The sequence below is a fragment of the Cibotium barometz genome, chromosome 38 (genome assembly GCF_041138505.1).
Source record: "Cibotium barometz isolate CiBa-2024 chromosome 38, ASM4113850v1, whole genome shotgun sequence".
Classification (NCBI taxonomy): domain Eukaryota; kingdom Viridiplantae; phylum Streptophyta; class Polypodiopsida; order Cyatheales; family Cibotiaceae; genus Cibotium; species Cibotium barometz.
In genome coordinates this window covers 46,951,729-46,966,990 of record NC_141083.1, presented here as the reverse complement: position 1 = coordinate 46,966,990, position 15,262 = coordinate 46,951,729, and the positions used below count along the sequence as shown (strand labels likewise).

The window sequence follows — 15,262 nt, the reverse complement described above, 5'->3', positions numbered from 1 at the left end:
GTCGGCTATTACATAAGTTTTTGTAGCTTGACATCCCACTAGATTACATCATATATAAGCACGCAGTGCGAAAAAAAGACTTCATTAACTCTTTTTACATTTGCATATACATCTATACATATATAAGCACGCTATATAAGCCTGCAGTGTGAAAAAAAGACTTCATTAACTCTTTTTACATTTGCATATACATCTATACATTTATAATTATATAATTAATATTCATATTTAATTATTCCTATCATAACTTATTAATGTTTTCTTATTACTCAAAATGTCTTATACACATTCAATTGCCTGTTCACGGTGCCCTTTACCAAAATGAAAGCTACTTAAAGATGGTGTCGGCTATTACAGTTGTAGCTTGACATCCCACTAGATTACATCATATATAAGCATGTAGTGCGAAAAAAAGATGTCATTAACTCTTTTTACATTTGCATATAGCATCTATCCATTTATAATTATATAATTAATATTAATATTAAATTATTCCTATCATAACTTATTGCTTATTATCCCTCAATATCTCCCTCCCTCCCTCCCTCCCCCCCCCCCCCCTCTCTCTCTCTCTCTCTCTCTTGCGTTCGCTAGCTCTGTGAAGCCACCTCTCAACCACCTTTTTAAAAAAAGAAAATTAATATTTACATTCATATTTTTATATACACCTAAGCTCTCTATTATTGATATGTAACAAATGCACCTACTCATATATCAAGAATAGAGAGCTTATGTGTATATATAGTAATTGATTCAAGATTTTCAAATAGGTCAATAAGTTAATTTTATATTGCATAATTAATATAGTTGTCATATGTATAAAGTGTTCTTGTCATCCCCTACATACAATAGCCTAATATATATGTACTAGTGTTCAAACTTGTGTTGTGCATGGGGCCAAGTGAGTTATAACTAAATTCTAATAGAAATCTATGTAATGAACTAATTATATATTCTACATGTGATATTTTACTTTTATATAACGTTTAACCTATTCGAGACCCACCCCCAATTTATGGATCCACATTAATGATGTAGGTATCTATGCTTTCACCACTTCATATCATTGTCCTATGTTGCCAAATTAATGGAGCAATTTGTTGATGTAGATTTCTAAGCCTTGTCATGATATAGAATATGCAACCCTAACTTAGAATTAGGTTTCCATTAAATGATAAATTACAACCTAGAATAAAAATAAAATTCTTCACAAAATAATGCAAGTGGAGCCATGGGATTTGACTTCTACATCTCTCTCTCTCTCTCTGTCTCTCTCTCTCTCTCTCTCTCTCTCTCTCTCTCTCTCTCTCTCTCTCTAAGGAGGATGCTTATTAAGGAGGAGTATGGAGGCAAGATAAAGTGATATGGCTTGTAGAGGAAGGCAGGCGGTGCAAGGCGGGACAACGATGGGGCAAGGATGAGAGAAGAATTATAATAGGAGTGGGTGTGTTCTTAAGGAGGGCATAGTGTTTGTGGGGGAAAGAGTTGTGTGAGAGTAGGGTAATTAAATGCCAATAGGGAGGCTCAAGATTTGTGTTGCTTAAGTTTGGAGTGTAGTATTAATTAAGTGGTTGGGCTAACGACCACTTCATTAATGCCATGACAACTTCCATGTGAATACACTCATTCACCATGTGACATTGATCACATTTTTAAACCCGATATATAATGACCATAATAATTGGCCCCTCAAAAGTGACATTGATCACATTTTTAAACCCAACCATAATAATTGGCCTTCAAAAGTCAATACATTACTTTCAAAAATTTATGATAAATCTTTTGAGATAGTCTGGAGCATAGTCTCAATCTTAGAAAGTGGGCACTAACATCCAGATATACCATGCCAAACTTCTCTTTCCTTGTAAAGAATAACATTAGATCTTGCAAACCTTTACTCTCAAGCAGCAATCTAATCAACCCATCTTTATGATAAATCTTTTGAGATAATCTTGAGCGCAGTCTTAATCTTAGCTAGTGGGCACTAACACCCATGGTACATCTCTAGATATACCATGCCAAACTTCTCTTTCTTTGTAAAGAATAACATTAGATTTTGCAAACCCTTACTCTCAAGAAGCAATCTAATCATTGGTGGTTGGAAGAAAGCATATTATTAGTGGAAAATTGTCATCTTAATAGCTTTTGATCTCTACCACCTGAAACTAACATAAATTCAATAGCTTTACCTCCATTGTCCGCCTTCAAGATAGTTGCTACCATCTTAATAGCTTTTGATCTCTACCACCTGAAACTAACATAAATTCAATAGCTTTACCTCCATTGTCCGCCTTCAAGATAGTTGCTACCATCTTAATAGCTTTTGATCTCTACCACCTGAAACTAACATAAATTCAATAGCTTTACCTCCATTGTCCACCTTCAAGATAGTTGCATACAACCTATACTTGACCTAGGCTAAATCCTACCTTTCCAAACCTTGAACACCATGAATATTGTGTGATAAGAAACCCATCATGATTGCGTGTGACAAAAAACCACCATGATTATCAAACGTGGCTAATAACTCTATGTGAGCAGCCCCTCTAAAATCGAGCAATACCTCACTTTAATTCAATACTCACTTTAATTCAATACCTCACTTTAATTCAATACTCATGTTGGATATCAATGCTCCACCCTCATATTGCATTGTCTAGGCACCACTAGCTCATATTTTTGTGCCCCCCATTATGAGGAGTAGCCGTGGTTAAGCAGCCCGCATGCTCGCCATCCTTGTATTCACATACAAGAAGGTGGCCACACATGGAGTAGGTAGACTTTACTCTTAGACACGCGGATGGTCATGGTGGGAGGTAGGAAAATTGCTATGCATTGCCTAGTTCATTTTTCCGGGGGGGGGGGGGGGGGGGCTGAGGCTACACCACGAATAGTGGCACCAACTATGACCGTGGACCTATGCGGTTGTGTCATTGCGGGACCTACGTATACATGTATATATAGATACACAACCAACCCCTTCTCCACACAGTTCATTAGTTATCACTGTGAGTTTACTCCTAGCTTCTAGTAGCATACAACCTCCATCTTAGGAGTTCCAGACCAGTCATCGAAGCTCCCTTCACAGGAGCATGGGTGTGGGGCTTTATTTTTCTTTGTCTCTATTATTGTGTAATTTGAGTTTTAAATTTTTGTGTTGTGAAAGATCCTACTGCTTGTAAGTACTCTTATCTACACCGCACTTTGTATCCTCTTCCAACTTACATCTTCTGAGTTCTCTTTCTTTTAATTGCACTTGTGATTGCTGCCCATACCTTTTGCTCACTAGATTGCAAGAACATGATAGCATGCCCAATATTTTCTATTTCTTTGTTGAATATTAGTACCACTTTCATCGTCAATCAATTAAATGTCAAAATAGGCACCTTTCTTTGTTGAATATTAGTACCACTTCCATCATCAATAAATTAACTGTCAAAATAGGCACCTTATCTAGTCAAGCTTGGTGAGTAGCTGACTCCAAACCCTTATTAAGTACACTACTTTGCTCATCTAATTGCTACCCATACCTTTTGCTTCACTAGATTGCAAGTACATAATAGCATGCCCAATATTTTCTATTTCTTTGTTGAATATTAGTACCACTTCCATCATCAATAAATTAAATGTCAAAATAGGAATTTTCCTTTGTTGAATATTAGTACCACTTCCATCATCAATAAATTATTAAATGTCAAAATCGGCACCTTATCTAGTCAAGCTTGGTGATTAGCTGACTCCAAACAACTTACATAACTTTGTTGAATATTAGTACCACTTCCATCATCAATAAATTAAATGTCAAAATAGGCACCTCAAGCTTGGTGAGTGGCGGACTCCAAACCCTTATTCAGTACAGTACCCTTGCCTATCCTCCACGTGTGTAGCATTTCATATCTCTCATGTGAATTGGACTAGGTGCTTTGTGTGTATTTAATGTAGCAAAGGTTATTATAAAAAAAGCAATGCTTCATACCATAACTATTTTGTTCAAATGAATGGAACCCTTCATAGCACATATAGAACCATATTCACATGTGAAAAGGCATTTCAATACCAAATCTAGCTCTCGAGGCACCATGCTACTTTGGGCTTAGGTTGACCAACCTTCTCGTAGTATAGATATATATAAGCTAATGCAATCTCATTATCCCTTGCACACAATAAATAGCCTATATAATTAGTCTCATGTACTCTACAAAGAGAGGAGAAATAATGTGTAAAAACGCATCTATGCTACCTTCTATAAGATATATAATTGAGCATGTATAAAAAATATATATAGAAAATGTGTAAAAAGTAAAGAAATACAAAGGGCGCCACATTACTTTACGACAAACATCTTTTTAATAGGTATAAAGAAAAAATGATTTATAGCAATCCCATGAAAAACATGTAGTTCATATTTTAAATAAATATATAGAAAAGTATAAGTCGAATGCGTGAGTTAGTGCCTAACATATAATTCATAAATAAATAAATAAATACGTGAGTTGGTGTGGGTCTCTAACATAAAATTCTTAAGTGTACACATCCAAGCTTGTTTCTATCTTAAGCTAACCCTTTAAGCTAACACATTTCTCATCTCAATAAGGCTCAGTATGTATTCCGGGACTAGACCATTTTGTCATTTTTGTCATCTTTATATTTATCTTAATATATTTATAGTTTCTCATCTCAATAAGGCTCAGTATGTATTCCGGGACTAGACCATTTTTGTCATTTTTGTCATCTTTATATTTATCTTAATATATTTATCCTTCCAAAAGGAAGGCAAAAAGCATAATATATGCCTACGGTACGATGTCTTGGCGCGAGTGATCTCCCCTCCTCCCATGGCAGAAAGCGCACAGCCAACCGTCTCGGAGCAAGACGGCACTCCCTCCCTCTCCACCCACACGCACGGCCCTGCGCCCCTCTCCTCCGAGTCCTCGCTCCCCAAGGTAAATTCGCAAAATTCACAACAAAAATAAGGGGGAAAAAATAACTCAATTCAACACATAAGTGCATCGCTAATTTCTCATGTTCAGGGCCTGCAACAAGTGGAGCTGGAGCTCAGGCTTCTGGAGGCTCTAGAGATGTACCACCCAGCTAAACTGCAAGGTCCGCCTTCTCTTCTCTTCTTAAATTTGTTTGTGATTTTCTTCTAATACGCTACCATTGCATGCATTCTGTAAGGGTTTTTATGTGCAATTGGCGAGCATTTTCTCTTCAATTGGCACATTTGTTTAGATTTGATACTTGGCACAATTTTTCCTGCAAGAATTCTTGGAATCGCCATGTGCCCCGTCTGTCACAATTTTCATTAGCGTTCTGCACCTGCTGATGTGTGAAGATTGTCAATATCTGCCTAGAATGCTGAAATGGCCCACTGGGGTCTCCTGTGGAGGAATGTGATCTATGAAGCCTGAGAATGGTAGTTGGTCTGCCTTTCTGACAAGTCGCACGACTTCTAACACACTTCAGGGTGGTTTTGCCACACAAACTACCTTAGAGAAACTCTCGGGTTCTGCACACGAACAAACTTGTGCAAGGATGGCATTAAGCCTTCCATGAATCTCTCACCTTTCCCTTCGGCTTCATGGACTTCTGGAGCACAAGAAACTTCCAAAATCAAGCCAGGTAGTACTTGCTGACCCTATCGATGACAGAAGTTCTCCCATCGTTTTGATTAAGGGGTGAACTCCTTTGGTACTGTCTGATGACAGTCACCCCAAGTCCAAATCCCATGACTCTTCAATTAGTCCTCCCATCTTAACAAGACGGAACCAGTCGAAGCTGTCCGGTCAATGTGCAGCTGGAATCAACCAGAGCCATGAGGTGCCTCAAATGTGGCTGCTATCTCCTGAGCCAACTGGTACCCTTCAACCTCCCATTGAACTTGGGAGGTTTTAGCATCTTGAGCATTTGGGTGTCTTCGGTTTGAGAGGTAGGACGGGAGCTGAGAAATCAAGTGTTAGAATCCTACAGTGGTGAATTGGTGATGGAGACTTGGAATGGGAAGAAGACGTGGAAAAGACAGAACCAGTCAAAGCTGTCCGAACAATGTGCAGCTGGAATCAACCAGTTCCACGTGGTGCCTCAAATGTGGCTGCTGTCTCCTGAGCCAACTGGTGGCTGTCTCCCCATCCATCCTCCCATTGAACTTTGGGAGGTTTTTGCATCTTGAGCATTTGGGTCTCTTTGGTTTGAGAGCTAGGACTGGAGCTGAGAAATCAAGTGTTAGAATGCTACAATGGTTAATTAATGATGGAGACTTGGAATGCAAGATGTGAAGAATGCTCAAGGTATTTGTGACAAAGTTGGTTTAAGTAGAGGATCCTATGCAATGATCTACAGACAAATGGATGCAGGTTCTAAGTCCCTGTTGCAAAACAAAAGGGTAACTCCGCTGTTGTGCCCTTTTAGTGTCAAAAAAGCAAGGTAACAATTGAATAACAATGTCCTTGAACTCATTGGTGAGTCTAAACACATAGTTCACTCACATGTATTCAAGCATTGTGCTAAAGAAGTGACCTTTGATCTAAATCCAAAGAACAATTATGTCTTGGATGTGTGTAAATTGCAAGCTGCAATGGTGAAGTTCTATGGTATGTCTGTTCAAGAATACGGTGGCACACTGAAATTTGTACTAATACTTGATGAGAGTGAAATTGTGAAGAATCAAAAGATAGAAAGAGTAAGTTTGACATTGATGAACAGGGCATTGGATCTTTCCATAAAGCCAGGTGATCCTTAGTACTTCAGTGTTCAATCTGGTCTACCCAAGGCATGGAGTACTCACATTGGCAAGCTCATTACGGGTTTCAGAAGGCCATCTCGTGTGGTGGTGGAATCGATGAAGTCAATGCATTGAGGTAATTACTCATGTGGTGGATAGGAGGATTGCAGTTAGGATAGAGGAGAAAGAAACCAAAGCCAATAGAACATATTGAATTCACGGGGCTTAATGCTTTGGATATTGAAAATTTGATTCTTCAATAAACTTCACAATTATAAATTAGTGACTTGAATAAAATTGCGGACTATTGAGTCTTTGCTGAATATCTTGAAATTTCTCTTCAGTGGGAAGGTTGGCTTCATAGTGAAGAGCATCCTTGTACATCATTGATAATATCAGAGCACGAGTATAGTAGTCAACAAGACGACATTTACGCTTGTCACTGGTCACTTACTGTGTGTCTTTTTCTTATCGTGGACAGTGCACTTACGAGCTCTTATCTCGTATTGTATTGATTGGTACACGTACTTACGAGCTCTTATCTTGTATTGTATTGATTGGTACACGTACTTGTAAAATAGGTGTTTAACATGTGTACATACATACGCATTACATATACGTTGCCTTCCTTATATCGTGCAAATTAGTACAAATCGAGAGGGGGGGGGGGGAGGGGGGGGGGGGGGGGCTCATGTGCTCAATGCATTACAATGCGTGGAAGGGGTCTCTCTGATGTGACCCCACCCCTACTCGCGTTGTAATGCATTGAGTACATGAGACGCCCCCCCCTCGATTTGTACTGATTTGATGCGTAAGCTACATAATATAAGATTATTTTAAGTGTGAAATCACTACATTGCAAGGAGGTTGACATGCAGTTGTTGGGAGTACTCTCCTCACGTTGTAGTGATTTCATACTTAAAATAATCTTATACTATGTAACTTACGACAAATTAGTACAAATCGAGAAGGAGAGAGGGGGGGGGGGAGGGGTTCATGTGCTCAATGCATTACAACGCGAGTTCAGGTGGGGTCACATCAAAGGGACCCCACCTGAACTCGCGTTGTAATGCATTGAGCACATGAACCCCTCCCCCCCCCCCCTCCCTCTCGATTTATACTAATTCGTCGCAAGTTACATAATATAAGATTATTTTAAGTGTGAAATCACCACAATGCAAGGAGTTTGGTACGTAATTTTTGGGGGTATCCTTATTGTGCTATATTGATTTTGATTGAGTACGAAGGGCATCTAGATTCATTAAAACGCGAGGAGGGGGTACCTTTGATGTGACCGCACAGTTCTCACATTGCATTGAGTATGCTATATAAAAGATGTCTTGATTCATCACAACTTGAGAAGGGGATCACGTATAAGGCATGCTCCGTGTGTTGTGTTGGCTTAATACAGTGCTTCTGGTGCACTGCACTTGGGCGGCCGGCCAGCTCCGTGTGAACGAGGTGGATCAAGGCATACAGGAGGCTGCACAAGGCCGAGTGAGCAGGCGATCATTGCAGACACAGAGGAGACTCCAAGGTTGTAGCTACAAAAGAAGTCCAAGACTGTGCAGGGCGCTAGCAAGACAGCCAAAGGAAAGGCCTCTAAGGCCATGCGACGTGCCATTGATGTTTGCTATTTGCTAGTAGGTGGCCAGAATTGACTCCCGCTTGCTGGACGGGTGGCAAGTGGGCACTACCAGCCCAGACACGACCAATAGTCCATGGGAAGTGGGAATTAAAGAGGCTCTGAGACTCTGATTCGAAGGGGATCACCTTCTGTCCACCGTGTATACCAACCCCAACTGCCTTGCTTGCATAGCAACGTTTACTTCCTTTTGCATACAGCAAATGACCGCATGGCTCCTTTCTACACAGCATTGTCGTGTTTTAAACCTACCTCCACTTTGCTCACACCTCCGCTTTGATAGATGCCCCTCGCTTCATATTTTTTGCTGTGCGCTTGATGCTTGGGCGTTGGTGCCTAGTCTCTGATAGCTGCTGTAGCTATGGCGTCTTGCAAACCGGTGTTACTTTCTGTGCTGGCCTTGAGTTGGTCCCTTGCTAGGCGCTTGTTGCCTTGCGCATGTTTCTCTTGCTTGGCCGCCCTGCGCCAGCCGGCTTCTTTCCTTCGCTTGGCTGCCTTGCGCCAGCCGCCTTGCTTCCTTGGCTAGCACCAACCAGCCACCGGCTTGCTCGGAGTTGTACCAATCGTCGATGAGGACAATGAACTCGTTAGAGCGGGGTGTGCGAAGGGGACGGAGATGATGCCGCGGTTGGTGATGGAGATACCTCTCTTGAAATTAGAGCATTGCAGTATGCTGAATCAAGTGGAAAGTGCAGAGTCACCACAACCCTGAAGAGAAGCATCGGATGTGGTTTGATGCTCTTCTTCGCGTTGTGGTAAATTGAGTCATCGATGTTTGCTATGTGCTAGCCGGTGGCCAAAATCGACTCTTGTTGCTTGCCCTCTCCCGAAATTAGAGTATTGCAGTACGTTGAATCAAGTGGAAAGTGCAGAGTCACCACAACGCGAAGAGAAGCATCGGATGTGGTCTGATGCTCTTCTTCGCGTTGTGGTGAATTGAGTCATCGATGTTTGCTATGTGCCAATTGGTGGCCAAAATTGACTCCCGCCGCTTGCCCTCTCCTGAAATTAGAGCATTGTAGTATGCTGAATCAAGTGGAAAGTGCAAAGTCACCACAACGCAAAGAGAAGCATCGAATGTGGTCTGATGCTCTTCTTCGCGTTGTGGTGAATTGAGTTATCGATGACAGATGTTTGCTATGTACTAGTCAGTGGCCAAAATTGACTCCCGTCGCTTGTCCTCTCCCGAAATTAGAGCATTGCAGTATGTTGAATCAAGTGGAAAGTGTAGAGTCACCACAACGCAAAGAGAAGCATCGGATGTGGTCTGATGCTCTTCTTCGCGATGTGGTGAATTTAGTCGATTTTGAGTTATTTAACCCAGCAACCATTTATTTCTTCCTTAATTTCTCTTTTCAGTCCAAATGGGAATATCCACCTTGACCATCTCAATTTTGTTTTTTAATCTAATTGCGTGAGATGGATATCTCAGTTCAAGAGATTCTTCATTTTAATCATTCATGACCTAATATTTTAGTAATACTTCTTTAAGTCTACTAAGTTCAGATGTAAATAGTTGTTTATCAAGATATGCAAGTAGTTGTTTATGCATGAGGTAGATAAGAGAAATTGTTTGACTTCCTATATAGAGTAGGCTAGCATCATCATCATCCCGAGGTAACACGTATGTTCTCTGCAATGTGTCCATCGACAACTTCATTCTGGCTAGACGCTCCTTGAAGAGAAAGAGCACCACCTTCTGAATGCATTCACATGGAAATAAAACCGATCTAAGTCTTTTAATTCATTAAAAAAATCTAATGACTTTAATCAAATAACCTTATGCAACAAAGATAAAAAAACATTGTGAGCATTGTAAGATTTTTTTCTTAACACTTTACCCAAGAAGAGATTTTAGAGGCAACAGAGATCAAGTGCAAATAGAAAGAAAAAAATGCAAAAAGAAGAAAGAAGTAACATTTATACAACAACATATAGACCAAAGATAATTCTTGAAATTTTATTATAGATGGAAAGGTTACAATCTCAAGGTGATTCCATAACCTCTAGAATATGTGGTTTGATACAAACAGAGCAGGTTTTGGAAGCTTCACTTCTGCTTTCGATTTTTCTACCATCTAACTTAAATAGAAATCCCTCGGTGCATCACTACACAGCAAATTGGATCTCTTGTCTAAGAAAGGCCAATGGCCAATGTCTTTTTAGATTGACCACTAATGGGTCTCGACCTTGTAATTGGATTACAACATCTCTGATACAAGAGTGAGTCCAATCACGCATGTTTGATCCTAGCTTTGCTAGTCGCCTCTTCATAGTCGCCATCTTCTGTAACGAAATCGCATGCATAATGTTTGCCTCCCAGTGAAATACCTGGTCATAAAAACAATCAATGTTAAAAAGTAACGGATATCACCCTAATAGAATTTGCTACAAACATAAATAAACTTTATGTTTTGATTTCACCTGAATGTAACATTTGGCATTGTTACTTTGCATTTAATGGCATCTTCTACAGAGGTCCTCTTTACATCCCATCTCTTCCCCAAAAATTAGTTCATCCAATCATTATCAAGGGACCTCACTTGATATGTTAACTTTGTTTTCTTGACACTCTCACATGATGCAAACATCTATGCAAAGGCGCTAAAATGGTATAAACCAACTCAGATGGATGTCCTTGGAACCTGTTGATGGTTTCATTATTGCATGCATATCTATTCTTATCTTTTTCTTGTATGCTGCAATGATGTCTGTGCAAGAACAAATCCATTCTTGGCTAGACAATGGTGGTAGTGGGATAGATGCCAGTCTACCAACATTATCGTTTGCATTAGCCAAAACATACATAGAATTATAAAAAAAAGATTCCCTGTTCTGCTATATGGCTCGGTGGGTTATCATATAGCAATGTGCCTATCTCTATATGGAAGACATTGATTCTTCTAGTGATGCACTCTGTATTCTGCGACTCCTCCACATTTGATGGATATAAAGCTGCAATAAAATTTTAATGCTTAGCTATAGAGCACAAAACAATTAGGTATTAAACACAAAAAACAAACACTACTTATTGAATCTTATTGTTTGTCTTAGATCTTGTACTTTCATTGTGGTGATGTAGCATTGTGTCCGTGTGCATATAAACATGCTGCACAAGGACCTCGATTGCACCATGTGGCCGCTTGTAGAACTCCACGATTCTACCTTTGTAATACTTCTTAGGATCACCAATGTCTTTTTGTTTTATCCTGGTCTCTGGGTCTCATCGTAATCCAGTCTGACTTCCTGAACCGCTAAGGGATCGAGTTGCCCCATTAGCATCCTTCCTGTTGAAAAGCTCCACACTTTAGATGTGTTTTCTCCTAGAGCTCATCTACAAAGGGAAAACATAACATTATTACCATTTCGTTGGGCTCAACAATCTAAATAACTAAAATAAAACTTTAAAGAAACGTTGTAAACCTTGCACTCTGTTTTCCTTGGTCGAGTTGACAAATAACCCTGTAAGTTTTTACAAATGACATCATGGTTAGGAAGGTTAACGAATGTAACAAACAAAATAAAATCATAAAGAAATCATAATTAGCAAACATAGCTTTACGAAGTTTACCAAACTCTTAAGATAGAAGATAAAAGAGGCTGAGAGAAGAAGAAGAAGAGATGAAGCAGATATGGCGAAAATAAGTGACGACGTAAGAAAGGCGGGGAACGAAGAGAACCAAGTTCAAGTTATGGAGAAAGTCTTCAATCAGACTAGCTTTCAATCAGTTTGGCCTCTTTTCCTGATATTCCTTCTGACATACGTTTTGGTAGGTGGTATTCAGGCTTGACATTCTTCTATTTTTGAGGTTTATGCCAATATATTTTATTCCTCTTTTTTGAGCTCGAAATTGTGGAGACCACTGATGACAAAAAAGATCCATGTTACATGGATCTAGAATCTGAGCACTCTCATTGGTTCGCCTTATATTATTTTAATGGGCTCTAAAAGGATCCATTTGGAGCTCGAATTTCCCCTAGTGTGTGACCTTGAGAAGAATCCACCAAAACTTTGATATGAGGAAATAGACTCGCCTTCATTCTGTGCTAGCCAATCCCATTCCTTTCGTTGTACATCCTTTTCGAAGTGAGGAGGAAGGAACTGATCATAGAATTGCTCTTTGAAAGCACTCCATGTATGAGCACCTGTCCCACCAATCACTTGCGGTCTCTTAAAGATGCATACACACATGCCTGAGCATAGATTTCTCTGTGAAGTCCTCAGTGCAAAAGGCTATTTCGAATTGCCTTATGAAAGTAAGTGCCTTGGTGGGATCCAGATTTCCATTATAGCTCTCGAATTTGATGTCCTTGTCCCCTGACTTGAACTCTTTGGTCTTCTTGCTGTCGACGAGCATCTCGACACTCTAGAACATCATTCTCTTCGTCATGTATATGATGGCGATGGTGCCCTGGTCTAGGGCTGATTTCCCGTGCAACACCTCCACTCTGGATGGAACTCTGGGAGCAGGAATATACCTAGAAGGTGGAGATTGTTAGAAGTCATCTCTTGTCTATTTTTATCACCAGGGCCTTTGTTGTGGGTGTGCCCGGCCTTATGAGGTGTTTTCTTATTTTTCCCCACTCTCCGTATTTTTCCCCCATTTTTCCCTTATTTTTTCCCATTTTTTGTGGCTTGGGGGGCAGCCTGAGTTGGCAGGAGGATCCAGTTGCTGGCCAATTGCATCAGCATGTTTGTGTTCCCATTCTGGAGCTGGCCGACTGAACTGGACAGGTCATGGACCCTTAGTGCTGGCCGACTGCTGTTGCAGGTCGTGGATGTCCAGTCGGCTGCCCTACAGCAGGCCGACTGCTGATGGGGGCCATATAAAAAGGCCCCCAGCCCCTTGTCATTTTTTGTATCAACTCCGGGATCTTCTTGTGTATATAGAGCAGAGTTACACGCCTCTATCTCTCTCTCTCTTGTGCTGTGATTTTCTGCACTGCGTTTTGCTCGTGTTCCCAGATCTGGTCATCATCTCCGCTGTGTATTCTGACATGGTATCAGAGCCTAGGCTCTAGATAGTTCTTGGGATTTGTGTGAGCAAGAGGGGGACTGTTGTGTTGCTGATTGGTGGACTGTTTGGGACTGTTCGGGAAGAGGAGAAGCAAGAGGACGGCGGGCTGATTTGCTGGACAGCCACTTGCAGGTGTTAGTTCTTCTTTGTTCCCACTCACCCACCCTTTTCAGAGTACATCCCCGCAATGGCAGATTTGTTTGAGATGGCCGAGAGGCATGTGAAGATCCCGACACTCCCCACGTTCCCGGTGGACCGTCAGTTGGACGGGAGCAACTACGGCATATGGAAGGTTATGATGGAATCTGTTCTGGAGTCTTACGACCTCGCTGATTTCGTCGTTGTTGGGGTTCCACGGCCGGAAGTAGAGGAAGGGGAGTTACCGTCGATCCGAAAGGACCGGGAGGCTCAGACACAGATGTGGGATCGTGTCAACGCCAAGATCCGTTCGTTTATCTTTCTCAACTGCACACCGCTGGTAATCAATCATGTAAAGCATATGACGCTGGCCAGAGGTATATGGCAGCATTTGGCTTCTCTTTACAACAGGGTATCGCCCATGAAGAGGATTTCCTTGGAAGTACAGATGCGGGTTATGATCCCTGCAAAATCGTCAACGATGCGGGAGCATATTAACAAGCTGCACGCTCTTCCGTAGGAAGTTCTTCAGGCTGGGAAGGAGATATTGTCAGAGGACATGGCCATAACGTTGCTGTCACACTTGCCCTCTCAGTACTCAGCATTTTACTCGTCTTTGATTACCAGTGGTGGCAGGCTCAGTACCATCACGTGGGAGGAGCTTGTGCCCATGGTCTTGAACCAGGAGGAACGATTCACGAACCCTCCTCAGGGTGGAGGTTCGGAGGCCTTAATTGGCCAACGGTCGAAAGGCCGTAACACGAGCGAAGGGAAGGCTTCGTCGGAGAAGTCTTCTGAGAAGAAGTCCGTTACTGACCGCGAGAAACTAAAGGCAGAGAGGACCTGTAATGATTGTGGCGAGAGAGGCCACTATTGGTGTGACAGGATCCTCAATTACGAATACTTCCGCTGCATGTTACATTGGTATCAGATTCAGCTTGTCCAGACACACCGTATCCTAGCGTGAGGGCATCCTTGGATGGTCAAATTGCGTTCCGGCACGACCACCGACTTCAGCATCATGTCTACAGAGGAGAGTACCTATCAGCTGGAAGAAGTCTCCCCTGAAGGAGACCTTGCTCTTCCGACTATAGCAGACACCATAGCTCTACTTAGAGCTCAGAACCAGCTTCTCATGAAGCGTCTCCAACTCTTGGAGGCAATAGTAGCACGTCCTCCTCCGCTTCCAGCAACCCCCGACTACATCTCCCTCTTCTTTCAGATGGAACAACAAAGAAGAGAAGATGAGGCCAGACGGAGAGAAGCAAAAGCAGAAGCACAAGCAGAAGCAGAAGCAAGAAAACAACAAGAAAAAGCAGATAGATGGGACTATGAGGAAGCCCAACGTAGGATCAAAGAAGACCGGCGTCAGGCTAAACTCGCCGCTCGGGAGCACCAACGAGAGCTCGATCGAGAACGTATGCTACTCGAGCACCAAAGGGAAAAGGAGGCCATGCATCTTAGATACCAGCACCTCTTTTCAGCTTCCCTAGCCTCAGGTGCCACCAGCCCCCAACACCCAACAGTCCGTAGCATCAGCTACCGTCATTCGATTTCTATTAGCTAGGATCAGAGATCCTCAGGATAGAGTCCACGTAGTGGCTCTCCACCTTACAAGTGAGGCAGTTACTTGGTGGCAGCATTGGTCTAGTCTTCATACAAACCAAACCACAGGTGTCATAGCTTTTAGCTGGGATACGTTTGTTCATGACCTAAAGACCAGATTTCTCCTGTCCCAGT

General features: G+C 41.6%; 1 protein-coding gene across 2 annotated transcripts in view; it reads left to right on the top strand.

The window, feature by feature from the left end:
* The first annotated feature begins 4,770 nt into the window (after window positions 1-4,770).
* Window positions 4,771-15,262, top strand: part of LOC147616798 (uncharacterized) — a 30,551-nt gene continuing 20,059 nt past the window's right edge. The window contains exons 1-2 of one of the 2 annotated variants that reach the window (XM_086777856.1): window positions 4,771-4,943; window positions 5,031-5,103. In XM_086777856.1, coding sequence (XP_086633982.1) covers window positions 4,836-4,943; window positions 5,031-5,103 — 181 coding nt within the window. In that variant the 5' untranslated portion in view covers window positions 4,771-4,835. The remainder of the gene's footprint in view (window positions 4,944-5,030; window positions 5,104-15,262) is intronic. The other variant, XM_086777855.1, reaches the window with a different exon arrangement.